The following is a 23,089-nucleotide window of genomic DNA, read 5'->3' as shown; positions in this document are numbered from 1 at the left end:
TGAGGGGAGAAGTTGGGATTTCAGCTGAGCAGGGCTCTTTGTCAGGAGGGGGAATTGAGGTTCCCCTGCCCTCAGAGCCCGAGTTAGACACCAGGGAAGGACTTGTGTTATCTCCCCAAACAGGCTGCAGCCACAAGTGCTGCTGCAGCATCCTCGGGGAAGAGGCAGGAAGGAGAATTAAAGCTGGCACACAATTAGAACAGAGTTTGGAAGTGCTCCTGGAATCCTGGGGAAAGCACATGGAAACCAGGCAGAAGCTATTTCTAGGCTGAATTTGGGGGTGAAGGAAGCAGAAATAGGCTTTTACTAAGGACTAAATTCAAACCCTCCCAAGAATCCAAATTTAGGAAAGAAAGGGAAAGAAATCCATGTCTCATCAGCAGAGCCTCGTGGCAATGAGCTGGGATCAATGGGGAGCTGTGCGTGGCTCCCAGCTCCAGGAGCACCGGGAACCCTGGTGCAGGTAAAGCCAGGCTTAGCCAGGCTCGGCACCTCTGGGGAATGTTAGCTCTGAGGAGGAGCCTGCCTTATCGCCTTCCCATCACACGAGTTCCGTGCAGGTGACAGCAGCAAGCAGCGGGTGCTGAACTCATCCACGGGGCAGGAGAGGGAGCAGAACTGCAGGAAAGCGGGAGCAGGAACTGTGCAATGCCAGAGCTGCGGCGTTCCCGGCTCCGCGGGGCCCTGCGGGCACACAGAGAGCGGCTGAGCACGGCCTGATCGCAGCGGGAATCCTCCCCAGCCACAGCCCTGACCAGCTACGGGCAGCAGCGAGCCAGGAGCCCCGTTCCCTCCTCTTCCTCCTCCTCCTCCTCCGTGCCGGGAGCACACGAGCTCTCCCAGCCCCAGCCCAGCAGCTCTGCTCGCTGCCATGGCACCTCCTGCTCCTTCCAGATCATCAGACAAAACCAAACCGTGTCCAACCCTCTCCTGTTGATCTGTCTCTACTCTTCCCAAAGGTTTTCAGCCCGAAGGATCTTTAGGTGAAGCTGTGTCCCTGTCAGGGGAATGTCACAGCTCTGACAGCACGGGGTCAGCCCAGGACACAGTGAGGAACCTTGAACTGCCTTCCCTGAGGACTCTCCACCTCTGAGGGACATTTCTGTCATCACTCAAGCCAGCCTCTGCCTGTCACCCCCGGGAAGCCACCACAGCCTATCTGTCACCGAGATTCCAGCTCCAACCAACACCCCCTGGACAGCAGGAGTGAGTTTGCAGCTAATGCTGCTACAAGGTCACTGTTGGACACTGACAAGCCTGGAAGTGTGAGGGTTAAATGGCCTTCAGCAGTGAGCTCTGAGCCCTCCCCCAGCCATCCCCCCTGGAATGGCTTTGGAAAGGGGCCCTGGAACCCACCTAGAAGAGCTTCTCGTAGCACTTGTCACAGTGGACAATGTCCCGGTGGATGAATATTTTATCCAGCAGATCTCCCATTGCTTTGTGGCAAATTCCACACTGCCAAAAGGAAAACAGCAAGGTTGGGTAATGACCAAAACCCCACACAGGAGCAGCAAGAGGGAGGGGGCAGAAGTCTGCAGCATTTTAAGGGGCAAGGATGGAACCTTTGGGGCTGCATTTTCCTACAACAGCCCTACAATGTCCCTGCAGGCCTGTTCCTCCCACACTGCCCATCCCTCCTCCTCCTCCTCCCACCCTCTTTCCTTGGAAACCCTGCAGGCTCTGAGGATTCAGCCACCTCCACTAGAGCACAAAGACCACAAGGACAGTGGGGCGAGGACATGAGGGTGCTGCCAATAATAAAGAATTCTCCTTGTTCTAACATTTATTCAAAGAAAACCTTCTGGGGACACCTGTGACTGCCTGCCTGTTTCTGTCCCGGTGTGAGGTAAGGCTTTGGTACACCCCATGCAGATCCCTCTGGCAGCCTGGGGATGGAGTTTGCAGGAAGATCCCTGCTCCCAGCCCTGCCATTCCCGGCAGCACAGGCACTGCCTGGGGCTTACCCTGAAGCAGTACTCGTGGCAGTGGATGTTCAGGTGCTCTATGATGATCTTGGGGCAGTCTCGGATCTCCCGGCTGCAGTAAGTGCACAGGGGCTCACTGGACCTGGACAACAGGGCAGGGGATTCCTCTGTGATGCTCTGGTTCCAGTGCCAGCACTGGGACTGGGTTTATTTTGTCCCTGTCCACGAGCAACCTGCTCCCACACTGTGGCTGTGTGAGTGACAGAGCAGGGCACTGTGCTGGCCCAGGGGTGCAGGACAGATCTTAGAATCCTAGAATTGTGGCATTATGGAATGGTTTGGGTTGGAAGGGACCCTAAAGCCCATCCAGTGCCACCCCTGCCATGGCAGGGACACCTCCCACTGTCCAGGGTGCTCCAAGCAGCTCCAACCTGGCCTTGGGCACTGCCAGGGATCCAGGGGCAGCCACAGCTGCTCTGGGCACCCTGTGCCAGGGCCTGCCCACCCTGCCAGGGAACAATTCCTGCCCAATATCCCATCTGACCCTTCCCTCAGTCAGTGAGAAGCCATTCCCTTTGTCCTGTCACTCCTTGGAAATAATCCCTTCCCATTTTCCTTGTGGGATCCCTTCAGGCACTGGGCAGCCACAATTCAGTTACCACAGAGCTCAGCTCCAGGCTGAGCCATCCCAATTCTCTCAGCCTTTCCTCACAGGAGAGATGCTCCATCCCTCTGATGGACTCCCAGTCACTGCATTTCCGTTTATTGTGCTGCTCTTCCACCAGACACACCCCAGGGTCCTCAAAAAGCAAACTCTTACAATCATTTCTGATTGAGAATTTGATGAACCCCCCCAAGGCAGCCCTGCCCTGTCCTACCTGTGCAGGGGAGCACTGGACAGGAAACTGTGCTGGCTGTAGCTGCTTCTCTCCAGGTCACTCAGATCCACAAGGCTGCCACTGCAGAAGGAGAGAGGGAAATATCAGCACCTGGCAGTGATAGGTGGGAAGAGAATTTTGTGTGGAATCATAATCTAATGATCTGGAATATCCTGGCTACCTGTTCCTTGGGGAGAAGATCCTCAAAGTGCCTTCCCAGGACACAGAGAGGAGCCTTTCAGTACCCCCAGGGAGAATTGCCCAGGCAAAACTCTCCTCACCAGGGCTCTCATGTTTCCATCTGCTCCCTACAAATAGCAGCTAAAACTCCAAATCCTGCAGGAAAAGGCACAGAGCCCATCCCTGGCTCCATCCCTCATCCAGCTGAGTGTTCCCTCTCTGAGTTTCCTGGATATTTGGCTTTGGCTGCTGCCAGCAGCTGTGCAGAGTTCTGGGACAGGCTGGAGATTTACAGGGTGTAATCAGCTCCCCCAGGGATGCCAGCAGTGCCTGCAGGGAGCTTCAAACTGCTGTGAACTGGTGCCACATCACTGCGAGGGTGATGTGCATGGGACCAAATTCTGCTCTTGTCACTGTCTTGAAGTCTGGAGCAGCTTCACTCGAGCAGAACACAAAGGACTGAAGATCAAAGTTTGGAAACGGTGCCATTTAACTTTTTTAAACACATACAATGAAGTTTTTGCAGTGGGAGCCCTCACCCTCCACATTCCAGCCGTTTACAGGTGAATCCTCCCAGTGCCAAACCTGCAGGGTGGTGTTTTCATCCACCTCCGGAGGAGCTTCCCTGTTCCCTGGGAGCAGTGGGACACAGGTCCTGCTGGCCCCAGCACAGCGGGGGGACAGGGCAGCATTTCCAGAGCAGAACCTGCCCTCCAAAAACCCCCCGGGGCTGATCGGCTCCATCCTCCTGCCATGTGGGAGGTGGCACAGGTGACACCTGGCAGTGCCACACGGTGTCCCCAGCACTCCGTACCTGCCGTGGCGCGGCGACGCCGCAAAGCCGCCGGTGTTCACGTACTCCTTGACAAAGAGGATCCCTCTCCTGGGAAAACGGGAAGCATTTCCATGAGAAAAGAGAAAAAAGAAAAGAGCCCGAGCCGGGCAGGGACCGTGCGAGCCCCTGGGCACAGAACGCGTGCGGGAGGGGCTCGGAGCGGGATGTTGTTGTTGTTGTTCTGGAATAAATCCTGCATATCGAGCTTTGTTGCTAAATAACAACTCCTCTAATTACCCCACCACAACAAATCGAGTTAATTGGCAAGAATGGGATGGATAATGTAACCCCTTTTCATCCGGTTATGGGTCTGAGGGATAATTCTTTCCCAGCTCCTGTCAGGATTAGGCACACAATGGGCATGGAGAGAGCTCCCAGCTCCCGGTTAACAGCGAGCCCTGTGGCACAGCGCTGCTTCCAGGGGCTCTTCTGCCCCTTCTGGAATATCTCCGGTGTTTGCAGCCTGTGTGGAACTGCTGCTGCCTGCTTGGGGATGTTTTTACCTCCCTTGCATGTCCCTGCCTCATTCCAATCCCGGCTCCAGAATTCCATGTCCCACCCTGGTGCAGGCCGAGGGGAGCCCTGTGCCCCCCACCCTCAGCCTGCAGCTCTGACAGGAATTAATCAGCCTTTTTCCATGGTGCATTTCCACTGCTGCCTAAAAGCTGGGATTAATCCTCCCTTCTTACACTAAGCCCTGTCATAGCTAAGGAAAGAAACCTCTTTTTTTCCTTAAACTGAGCACGAGCTCTTCTACATCACGGAATCATTAATGTTGAAAAAGACCTTTAAGATCATCAAATCCAACCATCAGTTACTGCCACCACCACGGTCACCACCAAACCATGCTCCCGATTTTCTCAACCTCAACTTCCTCTGGCTCAGCCTGAGGCTGTTTGTTCCCTCTCCTCCTGTCCCTGCTCCCTGGGAGCAGATCCCAAAATCCCAAATCCCCTCGGCCTGTCCCCTCCTGTCAGGGAGTTGTGCAGAGCCAGAAGTTCCCCCTGAGCCTCCTTTTCTCCTTCTGAGCCCCTTCCCAGCTCCCTCAGGGATTCTCCAGCCCCTTCCCAGCTCCCTCAGGAATTCTGCAGCCCCTTCCCAGCTCCATTCCCTTCCTGGACACGCTCCAGCCCCTCAGGGTCTGCCTTGAGGGGCCCAGAGCTGAGCCCTGGGTTCCACGTGGGACCTCACAGTGCCCAGCCCAGGGGGACAATCACTGCCCTGACCCTGCTGGCACAGTGGGTGACACCAGGCGGGTGCCCGGGCTGGAGTGGCCCCTCCTGCCCCTCCCGTTGTTTACCCGGCAGTGCTGGGGTCAGGCTGGTAGCCAGAGCTGGGGTGGGAGCTGCAGAGCCTCTCACTGGAGCTGGACAGGAGCCTGTGGAGAGAGGGAAGACCTGTGAGGATGGCAGGAGCCAAAGTGACAGCCAGGAGAATCTGCCACTGCTGGGAGGGCAGATGGACAGCACAGCCCTTTGCCAGACCTTGTCATGCACCAAACCAATCCCTTTGTCCTTCCATCTCTGCCACAGGACAGGACTGCTCCCCCGGAGGAGGGATTTGGGGAAGCCTCACTTGCAGGGCCGTGAGACAGAAGATCCAGTGAGATCTTCCAGTGAGGATGGGCTGAGTGAGTGGGAGCAGCCATGGGGAGAAAGGGCACAGGAGGAATTGCAAGAGATGGGAACATTCCCAGAGCCAATGGAGCTGTCTGTCCCCAGCTCAGTAAATTGAAGCCCTCAGCCTTGCACTGGAGCCTCAGACAGCACATGGACGGGCTGGCACTGCCAGGAGGGGCTGCAGGGGCCCAGGACGATGGCATTCCACACTGGAGACATCCTGCCCCTTCCAACAGCCTTGATCTGGGAGCACTTCTGTCACTGAGCCACTGACACTGGGGACAGTTCTGTCACTGAGCCATTGACACTCTGGGGACAGTGAGCCTCTCTCTGCTGTGATCTCTGCTTTCCTGTAGCAAAGGCCAATTCCTGGCCAGGAATCAGCTCCCCATTCTCCTGTCCCTCTCTTCTGGCCTCCCATACAGGGAAAAATCTCCAGGGATTTTTCTGGATGTGTCCCAGACCCTCAGCTAGGCAGCTTTAGTTAGGAATGGTTTAAGAGCAGCTCTGTGCCACTGGATCATGGATCCACTGCCTGGAAACCAATCCTCACTCTCTCAGCTCTTGGCTTTGCCTGCTGGCTCCTGCTCCATAAATTTTTGGGAAATTTCCCTCGGAGCCCCTGTGACTCCCCATTTACCTGGTGCTGTTTAAGCTGTCCATGTAGAATGGCACCCTGTGGCTTCTCTGGGCCATGGACATGGTGACATCTCTGGGGAGAGCAAGTGGAACAGTCTCAAGCTCTGAGTTGGGGAATCTGAAGGATCCTTACACAGGGTGGGAATTTTGGCTGGAATGTCCCTGCTGGGCACTGACATCTCCCACTCCACACCCAATTTGGAATCACCAAATGCATCTGGACACCTGGATATACTGAATAAATGTGGCACTGGGAAGTTCCTTGGCTTGGGAAGTTGGGATCCCAGCCCTGCACTCACCGTCCTGCAGAGGGGCTGAAGTCCCCGTGCCCCCTGGCACTGTCATACCAGCTGCTCCCAGAATAAACACTGCCCTGGGCATCAGGGCTGGGCCTGAGAGGACACACAAAGCCTGAGCACACAGCAGCAGAGCTCTGCAGTGCCCACACTGGGCACACAGCCACTGCCAGGCTCCTGGCACCACCAAACCCTGCCACAGCAATGGAATCCCCGTCCCTGGAAATGTCCAGAAAATGTGTGGATGTGGCACTGGAGGCTCGGTGGTGACAATGTGACAGCACTGGACTGACAGCTGATGATCTCAGAGGCCTTTCCACGATTCCATCATGCACTCCCCCATGCTCTGCCTGTTGCCCCTGTGCTCCACAGGGAGAGCAGACTCCAAACCCAACACCTGAGCAAAGCCAAAGCATTCCCAAGCTTTCCCAGATCCCTGCAAGTGTCCAAGGCCAGGCTGGATGGGGCTTGGAGCAGCCTGAGATTGTGAAGGTGTCCCATGCCAGCAGCTTTCCCTGTGTCTGCATCTTAAACCATCAATCCCAAATCTTCATTCCCAAATCCTCACACCCAAAGCCCCATTCCCAAACCCTCACCCCCAAATCTTCATCTCCAAATCCCCATCCCCAAACCCTTAACTCCAAACCCTCACCCCCAAACCTTCATCCCCCAAACCCTCACACCCAAAGCCCCATTCCCAAACCCTCACCCCCAAATCCCCATCCCCAAACCCTCACCCCCAAATCCCCATTCCCAAACCCTCACCTCCTGGTGCTGAACACCTGGCTGTCCACATAGGCTGGGATCCTGTGGCTGGGCACAGAGCCCCCAAAGCCCTGGCGCTCCTGGAGCAGGGACAGGGGGTGCTGGGACTCGTGGCCACTGGGAATTCTCTCCTGGGAGCTGCTGAAGTCTGACCTGCTGGAGAGTGAAACTGGACCCTGAAGCCAAGGGCTGCCTTTGCTCTGAGCTCACACGAGTGCTCAGGGTGTGCTGAGGGTGGCTCCTGCCACTTCCCACGGGAACAGGGAGAGCTGGGACACCCTGGTGGCTATAGGAGCACAGGGCCATGGAATTCCACAATTCCAGAATGGTTTGGGTGGGGAGGGACCTCCAAGTTCATCCCAGTTCCACCATCCCAGGCTGCTCCAATCCCAATCCCAATCCCAATCCCAGTCCAGCCTGGCCTTGGGCACTGCCAGGGATCCAGGGGCTGCTCTGGGCACCCTCCCAGGGAATCCCTTCCAATATTGCTGTGTCAGTGTGATTGCATTGGCTGAATTTCCTGGCAGGAGTTTCAGGGAGCAGAGGGTGAGGGTGACAGGGGTCCTGATGGCACAAGCCCAGGGATGTCCCCAGCCCACCTGGCTGGCCCCGGGCCGGGCTCGCTGTGCCTCCAGCCCCCCGGGCTGTCCCGGTGGCTCTCAGTGCTGGGAGGGCTTTGTTCCTCACGGTCCAGAGGGATCCTGGGGGAGGAAAGAGCTGGCAGGAGCTGCAGCACCCGAGGGTGTCACCCTGTCCTGGGGGGGAATTGCAGGAGCACCGTGGCTGTCACAGGGTCACAGTCAGGACGCTTTGGCTTGGGAGGGACCTTAAAACTCACCTATATATATATATTTATATATACTATAGATAAGAATTAATAAACAACTGAGTCTGAACACAAAAATCCTGTCTCTTGTACTTCAGTCCCCACTCTAACGAAAAGCAGAAGAAAAAAAAAAAAAGATAACCACTAAACCTCTTGTTCAAATTGTTCAAATGAGTTAAAAATCTGAAGTAAAGCCAAAACGAGACCTGAAGTTTCACTTTGGATGCTCCACTACCCAATTCTGCCCACTGCAGGGGTGATGTTTATAGGACCCTGGCATGGTTTGGGTGAAAAGGGACCTCAGAGCCTCCCCAGTGCCACCCCTGCCATGGCAGGGACACCTCCCACTGTCCCAGGCTGCTCCAGCCTGGCCTTGGGCACTTCCAGGGGCAGCAAATCTGGGAATTCCATCCCCACCTTCCCAGGGAACAATTCCTAATCCCAAAATCCCATCCAGCCGTGCCCTGGGGCAGTGGGAGCCATTCCCTGTGTCCTGTCCCTCCATCCCTTGTCTCTCCAGCTCTCCTGGAGCCCCTTTAGACCCTGAGCTCTCCCTGGATCCTTCTCCTCTCCAGGTGAGCACCCCCAGCTCTCCCAGCCTGGCTCCAGCCCTGGAGCAGCTCCGTGGGTTCCTCTGGATTTATCCCAGCAGTTTTATTTATCCCAGCAGCTCCAGGTCCTTCTGGTGCTGAGCTGCAACAATTCCTGTGGGAGATCCCTGCAGTGCTCTGCTCCTCCCAGGGTGAAGGATGGCACTGGCAGAGCCTGTATTGATCCCCCAATTCCCTGAGCCAGGAAATGAGCACTTGGATGCCTTGGGACAGGCCAGGAAGGAGAACTGGAGGTGAGTGAGGGGTGTCCTGGCTCTGTACCTGTCCTGCCGTGGCTCAGGCTCCTTTGCATGTGGAATGTCTGGAGCTGGGATGCTGCTTCCCCCAGGAACAGAGCTGCACCTGCCAAGACAGGAGATCTTTACAGGGTAGAAACACCCTGAGCACACAATTCCTGTGGGATGGAGATGCAGCCCCTGGAGAATCTCCTGCCTCAAGGAATAAAAAAAAAAAAAAATGCAAAATCCTTGCATGAAAATGTGCAAGATAGAATCATGGAATCACAGAATTGCTTAGGTTGGAAAAGCCCTCTGAGGTCATGAAATGCAACCACCCAGCACTAACCCAAGTCCTCAAAAAACCCAAAGTGTTGTGAAAAAAACAGATGGAAAATCCAGACCTCTCAAGAAACAGGGCTGAAAGGAAAGATGCCAAGCACAGCACCTTCAGTGCCTCCCCCTGCAGCAAATCCCCACATCCTCCCAGCAGGAAAAGCAATCCCATTTTTCCTCTTGCCTTTCTGCAGTGCTGTCCTCACTCTGCACACAGGATGACATCCCCATGTCCCTGTCCCTGCTGCCAGCAGGGTCCTGGGAGCACAGCTCAGACCTGGGGACAGGAACACTCAGGTCACCCTCTGATGCCAAGGTGTTCTCACTGACACACCCGGGAGGGAGCCCAGATTTACAAAGAGCCTCAACTCTTCCAATTCAGGCAGAAAATATGGACAAAAAAAGGGAAATTATTCCATAAAGTTCTTCCATGTGCACACCCAGCCCAGTTCAAAACCAGACCCAGCATTACCATGGAGCCTAATGCCAAATTTTATTGCTTGTTGTCTCTCCCTAGAAACTCTCTGCTCCCAAATTTAAAGTCTAGGAAGCAACTCCTGGCTTTGATGGCTCCAGCTAAGGAGGATCTTTTCTGCCAGGTTTTCCTATAAAAACATGGTAAGAGGTTCAATCCAGTAAAACTAGCACTAGAATCAGGCACAAAAAGGCCTCAGGTTGCACTAGAGGAGGTTTAGATTGGACATGGGGAAAAAATTCTGCATGGAAAGGGTTGTCAGGCCCTGGAAATGTTCAGGGAATTGTGTGGATGTGGCACTTGAGGACAGTGCTGAACGTGGATTTAATCCAGAGATCTTTTCCAACCTGAACAATTCCATGATTCTACAAACAGGAGAACCTGGGAGGATGTTTATGAGCAGGGGGAGATGCCCAGGGAATCATCCCACAGAAGGGAGGGGGAATTTCCCACTCCCATTCCCACTCCCATTCCCATTCCCATTCCCATTCCCATTCCCATTCCCATTCCTCACCCTGCCCTGCTGGGCTCAGCAGGATCCTTCAGCCTGGGGGGCTCTGGGGGGGAATCATGGCCAGAAGCTCCAGGGCCCCTCTCAGTGAGGCTGCCTGAGTCCAGAAACCTAAACCAGACATCCAGGGCTGGGAAAATCCGTGTGGGATGGGCAGACACCCATTCCCTGGAGAGGAGCACGAGCCAGTTTGGCCAGAACCATTCCAAACATCCCAAATCTCCAGCCCCAAAGGGCCCAAATCTCCAGCCCCAAAGGGCCCCAAATCTCTGACCCCAAACGTCCCAGTCCCCCCAGTCCCCACCTGGTCTCATCCCAGTAGGGCTGCTGATGGGATGGGCCCTCAGGATTTGTGGGGCTGCTCCTCTCCTCATAGCCCAGGCCAGACCTGGAAAGCAAAGGGGCACCCATCAATCACAGCCCTAAAATCTGGCACTGCTCTGCTCACCAGGCCAGGCTTGTGCCTAACCCAAACCCTAAACCTAACCCTAACCCAAAACCCTAACCCCAAATCTTAACCCAATCACAACCCTAAAATCTAGCACCAGCACCCTGGCACTGCTCTGCTCACCAGGCCAGGCTTGTGCAAGCCTGCACTGGGGCTTTTCCTGGGACAACCCCTAACCCCAACCCAAATCCCAGCCACAATCCTAACCCAACCTCTAACCCAAACCCCAACCCTAATCCAAACCCTACCCCTACTCTAAACCCTAACCCCAAACCCAACCCAAACCCTAATCTAAAGCAAACCCAAACCCTAACATGAAACCAAACCTGAGCCCGAACCCTAATCCAACCCAAACCCCTAACCCCAAATCAAACCCAAATCCTATCCCTAAACCAAACTCAAACCCTAACCCAACCCGAACCTAAACCCCAATGCCAATCCCAAACCCTCACCCAACCCCAACCCTAACACAAACCTCAACCCAAATCCCAACTTTAACCCAAACCTCAACCCTAACACAAACCACAACCCAAATCCCAAACCCTAACCCAACCCCAATCCCCCCTGGATTATCAGGGAATTGAAGCCCACCAAGAACAAGAGGAGGAAATCTCTGCAGTTCTTGGCTGGACTCAAAGGACATGGAGGGGGATACAACACAAAGCTCTTGGTTTATTTAAACCTCAGTTTAAATTCCCATCCTTGGGGAAAAAAGTGGGAGCAGGAGCCTCTTTCTGTGCCTGCCCATTCAGGTTTCCCTTGATCCTCAGGATTATGGGACACCCATGTTTTTATGGGATTATTCCTACAGCCCCTGAATTCACCCTACTGGTACCTTTTAAAGGAATATTCTGTGTCCTCGATGTGCACAGGGGTTCTCTCAGTGCCATGAAAAGGGACATCAGACTGCAAGGGTGACCTGGCAAAAAAAAATGGGGAATTCAGAACTTCCAGAAGTTTCCAGGGGATTTGTATGGAACAGCAACACTGCCCAGGAAAGAATTGTCTCAGAGAATTGGTTTTCCCTCAAAAAAAAAAAAAAAAAAATTTCCATCCCAACCACGAGGAGGAGAGGCTGGTGGTGGAACTGAGGTTACTGGGATTCAATTCCCACACATCTCCAGGCAGGAATTCCCTGTCCTGTCCCAGGAGGGAGCACCTGGACAGAGCAGAAGACATTCCTACACCAGCAGCTCCAGGCTGTGGGATCCTCCTCACCTCAGCTCAGGGGCTGAATTAATTTCATAGAACCCAGGAATCATGGAAAGATTTGGGTTGGAAGGGACATTTCCCACTACCCCAAGCTGCTCCAAGCCCCAGTGTCCAACCTGGCCCTGAAATCTGCTCACCCCAAAGCCTCTGTTGGGCCAAAACATGGAAATGAATCCCAAAATAAGGGACAAGGAGGGAAGCAGCTCCAGGGAGATCCCAGCAGCAGCAATTCCTCCCTGACCCTGCACCCTGGGAATGTCAGGGCAGCAAAATCTAAAATCCTGTGGGATGGAGGCACTGAAGGCAGAGCTGAAGCTGCTGGATCTGCTCTGAGAATCCCAAGGGTTGGAAAAAAAAAACCTTCTGGGATGAGAGTCCCAGCTGAGCCTGATCCCCAGCCAGGGCACCGAGTGCCACATCAGGAATTCCTTGGGCACCTCCAGGGATGGGGACCCCAAACCTCCCTGGGCAGCTCCAATCCCTGAGCCCCCTTCCCATGGGGAATCCCTGCTCAATTCCCTGGGAAGCAGCTGTGTGACAGTGACCTGGAAAACGCTGTTCCCACTGCTTATCCACGCAGGATTTGCCTTTTCCTTTGTTGCCTGGCCTGGATCCTAATCCTGGCCTGGATCCTCATCCTGGTTTGGATTCTAATCCTGGTTTGGATTCTAATCCTGGTTTGGATTCTAATCCTGGCTCGGATTCTAATCCCAGCCTGGATTCTCATTCCTGCTCAGACTCTCATCCCAGCTCATATTCTAATCCTATCTCAGATTCTAATCCTGGCTCCAATTCTAATCCCAGCCTGGATTCTCATTCCTGCTCAGATGCTAATCCCAGCTCAGATTCTCATCCCAGCCTGGACTCCAATCCCGTCTCATTTTCTAATCCCAGCTCTAATCTGGGCTCGCTGTTTGTTCCCAGCCCAGCCTGGGGGAGCAGAGCTGCCATCCCCAGGTCCCACCTGGAGTCTCCTGGCAGGGCTCAGGATGGAGCAGCTCCTCAGGAGCATCCCCAGCTCTGTCCCAGGAACCAGGGCTGGGCCTGTGACAGGAGGGGCTTGGTGCCAAAATAAAAAACCCAAAATATCCACCACGAGGCTTTCCTGGCTCCCATGGAACAGATTTTCCTCCCTCCTGCTTAGCTCTGGGAATTTCCTGAAGGGCTGATCCCAAACCCAAGCCACTCATCCCCGTGTGAGGACAGCAGATGGAAGATCCCAGAGTTTTTTGAGCTGCTGGGTCAGGCTCACCCAGCCCTGCAGGGGCTGAACCCAAAACTCATCCCAGCTCAGGAGAACTCCCCCAGCCTAAAATGAAGGAGAAAAAGGGAATTTTCCACTTACTCGGGTGGGTAAAACCCATTGTTGGCTTCTGTGTGCTCAGGAAAGCTGGAAAAAGAGAGGCACAACTTGAGGAATGTTCTACAGGGGCTTTCCATGCATTTCAGACTCACAGAGCCCAGATGGAATCTGATTTTCCATCAGAAAATATCCATCCCAATATTCCAGCCAGCCCCAGAGCAGGATGTTATGGATTGTGCAGTGCCCAGAGCAGGAATTCCACAGTGACTTTACCTCCCATTCGTGGCTCTGGGGGCTCCTTCATCCCATGGGAACCTCTCAGGCTTTTCCTTCACAGCCCTGTCACTAGAAAAAGGGAAATTCCAATGAAAATGAAATTTTCAGCATTTGCAGCGCATCAACCCAGAGAAATCTGCTGCTGTTTGGTTGGGAAATAAAAATAAAGTGAGATGGAGGAGTGGAGGAGAATCCCAGAGGAGTGGGAAAGGGAAAAACTTCCACAAATACTAAAGAGTTTGATTTGCAGCCTTGGAAAAAGCTTGGATCGATGTAAAAATAGAAGTACACAGATATTAAGTAAAAAAAAAATATATAAACTTATGTTTTCGACAATTGTAAGTAAAAATATGCCTTAAGTATGCAAAAACCTGTATTAAATAATTTTAAAATTTATATATAATACAATGATATAAAATAAGAGTTTAAGTGTTATAATAAAAGCATAATAAAAACATTTATACGTATATATAAATTATTACAGAGGAGAATCCCAGAGGATTGAGGGAACAGAGGAGAATTCCCAGAGAATTCCCAGAGGATTCCCAGGACTCAGGGCACAGAATTCCCATCTCAGCTCATCCCTGCTCGTTCCTTACCCTTCCCCACGCTGGGAGATTTTTTCCAAGGGGGATTTCCCATTCAGGTCCTGCCTGTCCTCAGCATTCCTGTAGGGAAAACAGCAGGAGCTGAGGGAAGGAGGGGTTGGAGGTGAGCCATGAACAGGAGCAGGGAGAGGGGGAAAAAACCAACAGGAAAATGATCTGAGCCATGGAAAAGGCTGCAGGTTTGGATTTGGATTCCCAGCCCAGAGCTGGGCAATGTTCAAACCATGGGAGACCCTCCCTGATCTGGGATTGTTTCCTCCCAGATGTTTTTGCCCTTCCCCTGGAATTCCCTGGGTGGTGTTTGCTGCTCTGTGCTGCTCCTGGAGGATTTTGTGTCTCCAGGAATTGCCCATCCTGCCCTCAGGGCCTCCAGACCCACCTGCTCTCAGCAGAAATTGAGATTTTCCCCAGGTTGTCACTCAGGGATGAGGATGAGGATGTTTGGCTCCTGCCGCCTGGTTTGGGGCTGCAAGGGAGGACAAAACACAAAATTGTCACACGAAGCTGGGAGGTCTCCTCTGCAAAACTCCTGGAACCCCAAAACCTGGGAGTTCTGAACTTCCTGACCCCAAAAGAACTCTGCTTCTGACCTGAGGCCTTGGGAAAAGCTTCCAAATTTGAGAGATAAGAGCTTGAATAGAATATTCGTTGCAATTTTTTGTAGTTAGAATAGAATATTTGAATAGAAGTGTGTAATATCACACGGTGAAGGGTTTGGAATTTGGGGTTTTGGAATATTCATAGGAATGGGACAAGATGGAGGTTCTTGGGGTTTGTCTCTTCTTCCTTCTTGTTCCTTCTTCTTAATTTTAGGTGGTAGTTTTTGGTTGGATAGAAAATCCTGCACTGTGGGTCACAGGTGTTTGGTCATTGGGTCAAAAGTATAAATAATATAGTAATAGAATATACTAATATACCAATATTTTTATATAATAAATATATAAATATTAGTTTTTAATTTGATAGTTAGGATTTAAAAGAGCTTGCAACTATCTAGATCCACCTCCATTTTCTCACTTTTGCTTGTTAGCTAGAAGTGCTGTGGAACTCACTGTGCTATGGATAAGAATTAATAAACTAGAATTAATAAGTCTGAACACAAAAATTTGCTTCTTGTGCTTCAATCCTGACTCTGAGTGAAGGGAGAGGAAAAAAAGGGAGAGAAAAAAAAAAGAAGGAGAAATGAAGGAAGGGGAAATAAAATAAAGGAAGGGGGAAATAAAATAATAAAGGAAGGGGAAAACAAGAAAACAAGAATGTGGTGCCACTGCTACAAACCCTGCACATCTGGCTGTGTTTGGGCACTTTATCCGTTTTTTAACTGGTAAATGCAGTTTGGATGAAGCCTGGAATCACACCCACACCCACAGGGAATACCTGCTGCTGTCTGGAGCACACCTGGATGAAGGTGGCACAGTCGGACTCCTCCTCTGCTGTCCTTCCTCCTCTTCTATCTCAATCCTTTCCGCAGGGACAAAGACACAAATATCACGGCATTTATTTCCTCTTTTTCTGCAGCTTTCCAGGCACTTCATCCCTGCTATCCCCCAGCCACATTTCCCCATTTCCTGAGGTCATTCCTGCTCCTGCTGAGCATCCCCAGGGGCACAGTGCAGCCAGGGCAGTGGGATTTTTTCCACACAGCATCAAGCTGAGATTTTGGATCCCAGAGGGAGCTCTGGGCACATTTCCCTGCCCCACTGGCAGCCCTGGGAGGGAGCTGCCTGAGGAGCATCCCCCTGGCTGGCTGGAGCAGCTTCCCAGGAAACGGGAATGCTGAGCCCACCAGGATTGTATTCCCAGTGTTTCCAACTCCCGAAAAACCAGCAGGATCCAGCCCCCAGCATCCTTCCTTTCTCAAGGAATTGTTCTTCCTGTGCTCCTGGGATCTGCTGTCCCAGCCTGCAGCAGGCACCCAGTCCCAGCACTCACCTCTTGGCAAACAGGGCTGGGAATTCCTGTGTTGGGCTGCTGTGGAGGAAGGGATAAAGAACAGTTAAAGGATTGGAGGGAAAGAAATTCCCTGGGAGGGGCAGAACCCCCCAGGACCTGCCCCAGGTCCTGTCACCCCCGTGGTCCTGTCACCCCCAGGACCCTGCCCCTCTTGATTGCCTCGGGGAATTAGGGACTCCCCTGACTTTTTTTTTCCAGCAATTCCATCCCTCTCAGTGAGGAATGCTTGGAGGATTTCCCAGTTCTGCAGGAACCTGCATTTACCAAGGAACCATGGAAAGGTTTGGGTTGAAAGGACCTTAAAGATCCAGTGCCACTCCCTGCCATGGGCAGGGACACCTTGCATTGTCCCAGGCTGCTCCAACCCCAATTTCCAGCCTGGCCTTGGGCACTGCCAGGGATCCAGGGGCAGCCACAGCTGCTCTGGGCACCCTGTGCCAGCCCTGCCTACCCTCCCAGCCAGGAATTTATTCCCAATATCCCACCTAATCATGGGAAAGCCATTCCCTGTGTCCTGTCCCTCCATCCCTTGTCTCTCTCCAGCTCCTTCTCCTCTCCAGGTGAGCACCCCCAGCTCTTCCCACGTAGAGAAGGAGCTCCAGCCCTTGCAGCAGATTTGTGGCTGAGCTGTTGGAGGTTCCCTTCACCTTTTCCTGGCTGCTGCCCCATTCCCAGCCCCTGGACTCACCCGTTGCTCTTTTTGGCAGCAGACAGGACGTAGGCGCGCTCGCGGCCGGCCGAGCGCCGCAGGACGCTGTTGGCAGCCTCAGCCCTGCAGGGGAGAGAGGGGGGGAGAGAAGGACTCACATCCTGCTCATCCCGGCTGCACGGAGCCCTGGACACGTGAGGAACAACCTGCTGGGGGCCAGGGGTAACCCTGGCAGAGCTGCTGCACTCTGGGGAGCAGATTTCATGGAATGGTTAAAAATCATCCGGACCAACCATCAGGCAAGTGACCAAAAGTTTGGATTCTGTCACCAGCTGTTCCAGCAGCTGGAGCAGTGATCCTGATCCCTGTGGGGATCTCTGCTGTTCATGGGTGTTCAGGGGTGGTACTGGAGGGTCTCTCCCACCCCAAACCATTCCAGGATGATTCTCTGATCCCATTCCCTCCAGGAGAACAGCCCTGCCTGGAGCTGGCCTCGAGTTCCAGTCCTGGGCTCCTCCCTCCTGGCTCTTTGGGCATCCCCATCTCCCCATGGCCACAGCACAATCCACGGATTCCTCGTTAATTGGGAATTAATTGGGCCGTGCTGTCAGGCTGGATCACATCAGGATTTTAATGAGGTTTTGCCGGGAGCTGTGGGCAGAGCTGGGATTGTTCAATCCTGGGATTTTTCGACCCTGGATCCTCCAGGAACACGGAGACACCTGCAGGTCTCACCTTTTCTTGTGCTCATCGGCAGAAAAAGGTGAATCCTCCTCGTCCCCGGATTTCTGCCGGACGTTGTAGGGAGCTCTGGGGTGGGAGGGAAGGCAGAGCCAGGTCAGGAATTCTGCTGGGGCTGGGGCAGCAGGAGCCAAGCACAAACCAACCCAGGGGATTGCTGCAAACCCTGCATTTATATGTATTTATATGTGTTATTTATATGTGTTATTTATATGTATTATTTATATGTACATGTATTTTTATATGGGGTGCACATGCCCCTCAAGGTGATAAAATCCCCTCCAGTTCCAGGAGCTTCTCCTGGCCCTGGAACTTTCTGGAAGCTCCAGGGGGGCTTCAAATCCAAGGGATTGCTGCAAACCTTGTATTTTGTATGTATAAATATGTATTATTATATGTCTTATTTCTATGTATATAAATATAGGAAATATCTGGATATAGGAAATATCTGGATATAGGAAATATCTGAATATAGGAAATACATGAATATAGGAAATATCTGAATAGAGGAAATATCTGAATATAGGAAATATATAAAGTGCTGCTCTGCCTTTCTCCAGCCTTCAGGAATGCTCCAAACCCAATTCCCCGGTGATAAAATCCCCTCCAGGGACATTCCCAGAGCAGGGACAGGGGCAGCTGCCCCCTTGTCACACTCACAGTTTCTTGTAGTCCTCTGTGGTCATCCTGTAGCCGGAGGGGGAGCGGCTCTGGCCCTTCTGGGAGGCTCTGAGGGGACACAAACCACCCTGGGAATTGTCACCTCCCCATCCCTGCCCTGCTCCTTCCCAGGGGAGCTCCCCAGGGATGGGGAAAATCACCCCAGAGATCCCCACTCAATGGGAGGGCAGCACCTGCCTCCTTTTGGGATTTGGGATTGGGATTTGAGGTCTGCCCTGCTTTTGGGATTTAGGGTTGGGATTTGAGGTCTGCCCTGCTTTTGGGATTTAGGGATGGGATTTGAGGTCTGGTTTGCTTGGCCAGGGAGCTGATGTGGATTTTCCTGCTGTGGGATGGAGCTCCTGCATCCTGGGATCAGAGAGGGGGAAGGAAAAAAGGGAGGGGCCCGAAAAACGGGGGGCGTGGCCGAAACGAGGGGCGTGACCAAAAAATGGGCGGGGGCAAAAAAAGGTGGGCGGGGCCAAAACCGGGGGCGGGGCCAAAACGGGACACGCCTACTTTTTCTGTGCGTGGCTGGCAGGTGAAGAAGACTCGGGCGAGCTCTTGTCGATGGTCCTGGTGAAGACCCCCCTGGCGAGGGAAGGAAGGGACACCTCACATTTCTGGCTGCCAAACGTTTGGCAAAAGTTCAAACCACGGGTGGAACAACAAGGCTGGGTCGTGATCCTGAGCACTGAGGGGTCCCCAGCTCCCAGAATCCGGGAGAATTTTCCCTGATTTTGGCTCCTGGTCCAGCTCTCAGCTCGTTCCATACTCACCTGATGAGGTATCCAGGCTGGGGCTTGGAGGATGAGGACCTGTGCAAAGAACAGATATCAGGGAGAGGAGAAAAAAAAAAACAGGGAAAAAATGGGGAAGGGAATGTCCATGTGGATGTCAAAGCAAAAATCCAGCTGAGCAGGCCTGGAGGGATCCCACAGCTGGAGTGACCCTGGAGGCATGGAGTAAAATTAATAATCATCATAAAAATCCATTAAAGATTTTTTTAATAGGGGAAGTGAATTTTAGAGTGAGCCAATTAATGTTAGCCAGGCTGGCAGTGTTCTCTACATTCACTCCCCAGGAGGGGGAAATCAGCTGTGATGCAGATCCTGATTATTTTATCAGGATAAAAGAATTATATTGTATTTTATTTCCAGGATATTTTATTTCCAGGAGCTCCTCCGGGGGTGCATTCCCAGGGAGGAATCCCTGGCACAGAGTGACTGACCAGGAGTGGGGAGAGCTGGGAAAGGGGAGCAGGGAACAGGGCAGAGCTCTCCCACAGCCCAAGAATTTGGGATTTCAGGATATTCCTGCAAGTTCCTGAGTTCCTGGAGACTCCTGGTGCTCTGATCCCATCCCAGCCTCACCCAGGGCTCTCCTGCCCTGAGGAGCCCCTGCTGGGAGCACTGGGGGGTGACACCAGCACAGCACTGAGGTCCCATCCCTTGTGGGGACAGGGGATCAAAGGCTCCATCCCTCTGGATTCAAATTATCCCTCTGGATTTTAAAGTGATCCCTCTGGATTTCAAAAGTGATCCCTCTGGATTCAAATTATCCCTCTGGATTTCAAAAGTGATCCCTCTCAGTTCAAGTTATCCCCCTGAATTCCAGCCATCCCCCTGAATTGAAGTTTTCCCTCTGAATTCAAATAATCCTTCTGAATTCCAGGCATCCCTCTGAATTCAAGCTCTCCATTCCAATCTTCCTTCTCCATTCCAGCCACCCCTCCATCCCTCTGGACCTCTCCAGAACCAATCCACGCTCTCTCCATGGCTGTGCCCAGCCCTGTGCTGGCAGCAGGAGCTGAGGGGGCTCACAGGGATGGGGCTGGGATGGGTCCCTGGAATTACCTGTCCTGCTGGGGAGCAGCAGCTTTGGGGGCTGGGGGTCTCTGTGCAGACCTGAGGGAACAGCAAACACAGGGACACAAGGGGTTAAATGATTGCTGAACGTGGCCAGGATGGGTTTGGAGAGGGAAGAGAAGGAGGAAGAGAAGGAGGAAGAGAAGAGGATGAAGATTTGGGATTGGGTTTGTTCCCAAGGAAAGGGGAGATGGAGCAGAGGTGTTCCCTGGCTCCCTGTGGCACCCAGGGCATTGTTTGATCCCCTTCCTCCTCCATCCAAACCTCGCCCCTCCAGCCTGTCCTGATTTGTCACCCCGAGGTGCTGAAGCACAATTTGGCTTCACCAAACCCTGGAGCTCTCCCGAATCCTCCAAATTGTCCGTGCTGCTCAATTTGTGCGAGCTCCTCCCCACGCTGCCTTTATCAGGAACAATCAGGAGCAGCAATTCCTCTGCTGGCACCGCGGGGACCCCAAAACCTGTCCCAGCACATCCTGTGCAGCTCGGGAGAAGGCAGAGCTCGGTTTGGGCAATGCCCTCGGGCACGGGGTGGGATGGTTGGGGTGTGGTGCAGGGCTGGGGCTTGGATCCATGATCTGGGAATTGTGATGAGGGAAGGGGAAGTGAGAGGAATGATGGATTTGTCTTTACAAACAAGCTGGTGGATAAAACCAGCACTGAGAGGTCAAAGAAACAATGGGATGGATTCCACTGATTGATAAATGAAAAAAAAAAAAAAAAAAAAAGGATATTTGCCTTACAGGTTTGCTGAGAAATGAAATTGGATATTGAAAGGTGAAAGAAGCAATGGGGAAAAACCATGAATTCCATAAGAATTAAAAATGCCAAGGGAGGGTTGTACATTCGAGGGGAATCTCAGGGATCAGGGGTTGGGAAGTCTGGGCCTCTCCAGTCCCTCAGCAATGGGGAAAGAGAGAGGGAAATTGGGATAAAAAGGGAGGGGAGTCCTCCAAAAATCTGAGAGCTCCCAGGGGAAAGCCCCACGGCCTCTCCTTTATTCTATTAAAGGACTCCTCTGTCTCGTTTTTGGACATAAACCTCTGGTGTTTGCGGGTTCATTTTCCTGCCAAGAGGGAAATGTTCTCACAGGGAGCTGCTCTTCTCCTCATCCTCATCCTTGTCGTGGTGCTGGATCCAGCTCTGGTCCCCTCGCAGCGTGGTGCGAACTTTCATCTGCCGGATGATCCTGCGGCGATCCTCGTCCGTGGGCGGGATCAGCCCGCCTGGAAAACCGGGAAAGGAGGGCTCAGATCCCAGCCTGGAGCCCCCTCCTCACTCCCATCCCCTGGGGGGGATTTCGGCCAGCTCTGGGGGAGATGTGGCTGTGCAGAGATGAGGATCAGCACCGTGCCGGATCAGAGATCCGTGCAGGATCCCCACAGCTCAGTGGAAACATCTCCCTGGTGTTGGAATCCAAAAATCTGGGAGCACAGAAACCTGGGAATCCCAGAAACCTCAAACACAGAAACCTGGGAATCCCAGAAACCTGGGAACACACAAACCTCAAACCCAGAAACCTGGGAATCCCAGAAACCTGGAACCTCAGAAACTTGGGAATCACAGAAACCTGGAGAACCCCAGAAATCTCAAACCCAGAAACCTGGGAACACACAAACCTCCAACCCAGAAATCTGGGAATCCCAGAAACCTGGGACCTCAGAAACTTGGGAATTGCAGAAACCTGGGAACACACAAACTTCAAACCCAGAAATCTGGAGAACACAGAAACCTGGAACCACAGAAACCTGGGGAGCACAGAAACCTCAACCCAGAAATCTGAGAACACAGAAACCTGGGAACACACAAACCTCAAACCCAGAAACCTCAAATCCAGAAACCTGGAACCACAGAAACCTCAAATCCAGAAACCTCAAACCCAGAAACCTGGGATTTTTGAGCTTTCTGTGTTTTCTGACACTGACCCCAAAAGAACTCTGCTTTTGACCTGAGGACTGGGGGAAAGCTCCCGAATGTGGGTGATGGAGTTAAAATCACGGGTGTGTCCTTGAATAGAAACGTGTGACTTCACATGGTCAAGGGTTAGGATTTTGATATTTTTTTTTCTAATATAGTAATAGGTATGGGACAAGATGGAAGATTTTGGGTGTTATTTCCTTTCTGTCTTCTTCATGATTTCAGGTAGTTTTTGGTTGGACAGTTAATTCTGCACTGAGGGTCACAGCAGTTTGGTTATTGGGTCAAAAGTATCAATAATATAGATTTTAATTCTCTATTGAAATATTTAGCTTTAAAAGACCGTGTAACTAACTAAATTCATCTCCATTTTGCTCACTTTTAGCTGGTAGCTGGAAGTGTTGCTGAACTCTCTGCACTTTAGATAAAATTTAACAAACAACCAAGTCCAAAATTCATCTCCTTCGTGTTTTTAATCCTGACTCTGAGTGAAGACAGAAGAAAATGAAGACAAGGCATTAATTAAATGGTGAAATTACACATTTACACCTGGTGGCCTGTGCCAGCAGAGACATTCCAGCAGCCCCAGCTGGACAGAGGGAAACCCAGGAGAGGTTTTTTGGTTTTTTTTTGAAAGGAATTACCTTTAGCAACACCCAGGGACATCATGGTGTCAGCAGCACCTTCCCCTCCTGCCACTGCTCACAGCCAACAACCCCTGGAAGAAACGGAGAAAAGAAAAAAGGAAAATGTCAGGTGTGGTATAAAAACCTGGCCAGGGTGCCCAGAGGATGGGGACACTCTGACCTGGGATTTCTCCCCATCCATGAACCTGCAGCATCAAGGACAAGGAAAATCAAATCCAGCCATGCCAGAGGGGTTTTTTCCAGGAGGAAACCTTGGAAAAAAGTGCCCAGAGCCACTCAGGTGAGCCAGCCCTGGAGCCCACAGAGCTCTGAGGTTCCTGGAGCATCCTTGTGAGAGGAATGATGGATTTGTCTTTATAAACTGTGGGGCTGCTGGTGGATAAAACCAGCACTGAGAGATCAAAAAAATAATGGAATGGATTCCACTGATTGATAAATAGGGGAAAAAAAAGATATTTGTCTTTGCAAACAAACTGTAGGTTTGCTGAGAAATGAAATTGGATATTGAAAGGTGAAAGAAGCAATGGGGAAAAACCATGAATTCTGTAAGAATTAAAAATGCCAAGGGAGGGTTGTACATCCGAGGGGAATCTCAGGGATCAGGGGTTGGGAAGTCTGGGCCTCTCCAGTCCCTCAGCAATGGGGAAAGAGAGAGGGAAATTGGGATAAAAAGGGAGGGGAGTCCTCCAAAAATCTG

The 23,089-nt window shown here is 52.3% G+C and overlaps 1 protein-coding gene across 1 annotated transcript; it reads right to left on the bottom strand.

Annotated features, from left to right (window-relative positions):
- Nucleotides 1–1,356: 1,356 nt before the first annotated feature.
- On the bottom strand, nt 1,357–22,414 carry ZNF185 (zinc finger protein 185 with LIM domain). Its single transcript, XM_088173476.1, is given in 27 exon segments — nt 1,357–1,455; nt 1,965–2,067; nt 2,804–2,884; nt 3,798–3,866; nt 5,119–5,196; nt 6,078–6,172; nt 6,372–6,468; nt 7,138–7,293; nt 7,737–7,838; nt 8,836–8,916; nt 9,310–9,402; nt 10,416–10,499; nt 11,395–11,478; nt 13,117–13,161; nt 13,348–13,419; nt 13,950–14,018; nt 14,338–14,424; nt 15,336–15,419; nt 15,891–15,929; nt 16,600–16,683; nt 17,296–17,370; nt 17,962–18,030; nt 18,481–18,552; nt 18,741–18,779; nt 19,818–19,868; nt 20,919–21,054; nt 22,390–22,414. Coding segments are annotated over 27 exon segments (2,169 nt in total).
- Nucleotides 22,415–23,089: the final 675 nt, after the last annotated feature.

The sequence above is a fragment of the Sturnus vulgaris genome, chromosome 14, assembly GCF_052056855.1.
Source record: "Sturnus vulgaris isolate bStuVul1 chromosome 14, bStuVul1.hap1, whole genome shotgun sequence".
Taxonomy (NCBI): domain Eukaryota; kingdom Metazoa; phylum Chordata; class Aves; order Passeriformes; family Sturnidae; genus Sturnus; species Sturnus vulgaris.
The sequence above is the reverse complement of the archived record's forward strand: the minus strand, read 5'-3'. Positions and strand labels throughout refer to the sequence as shown.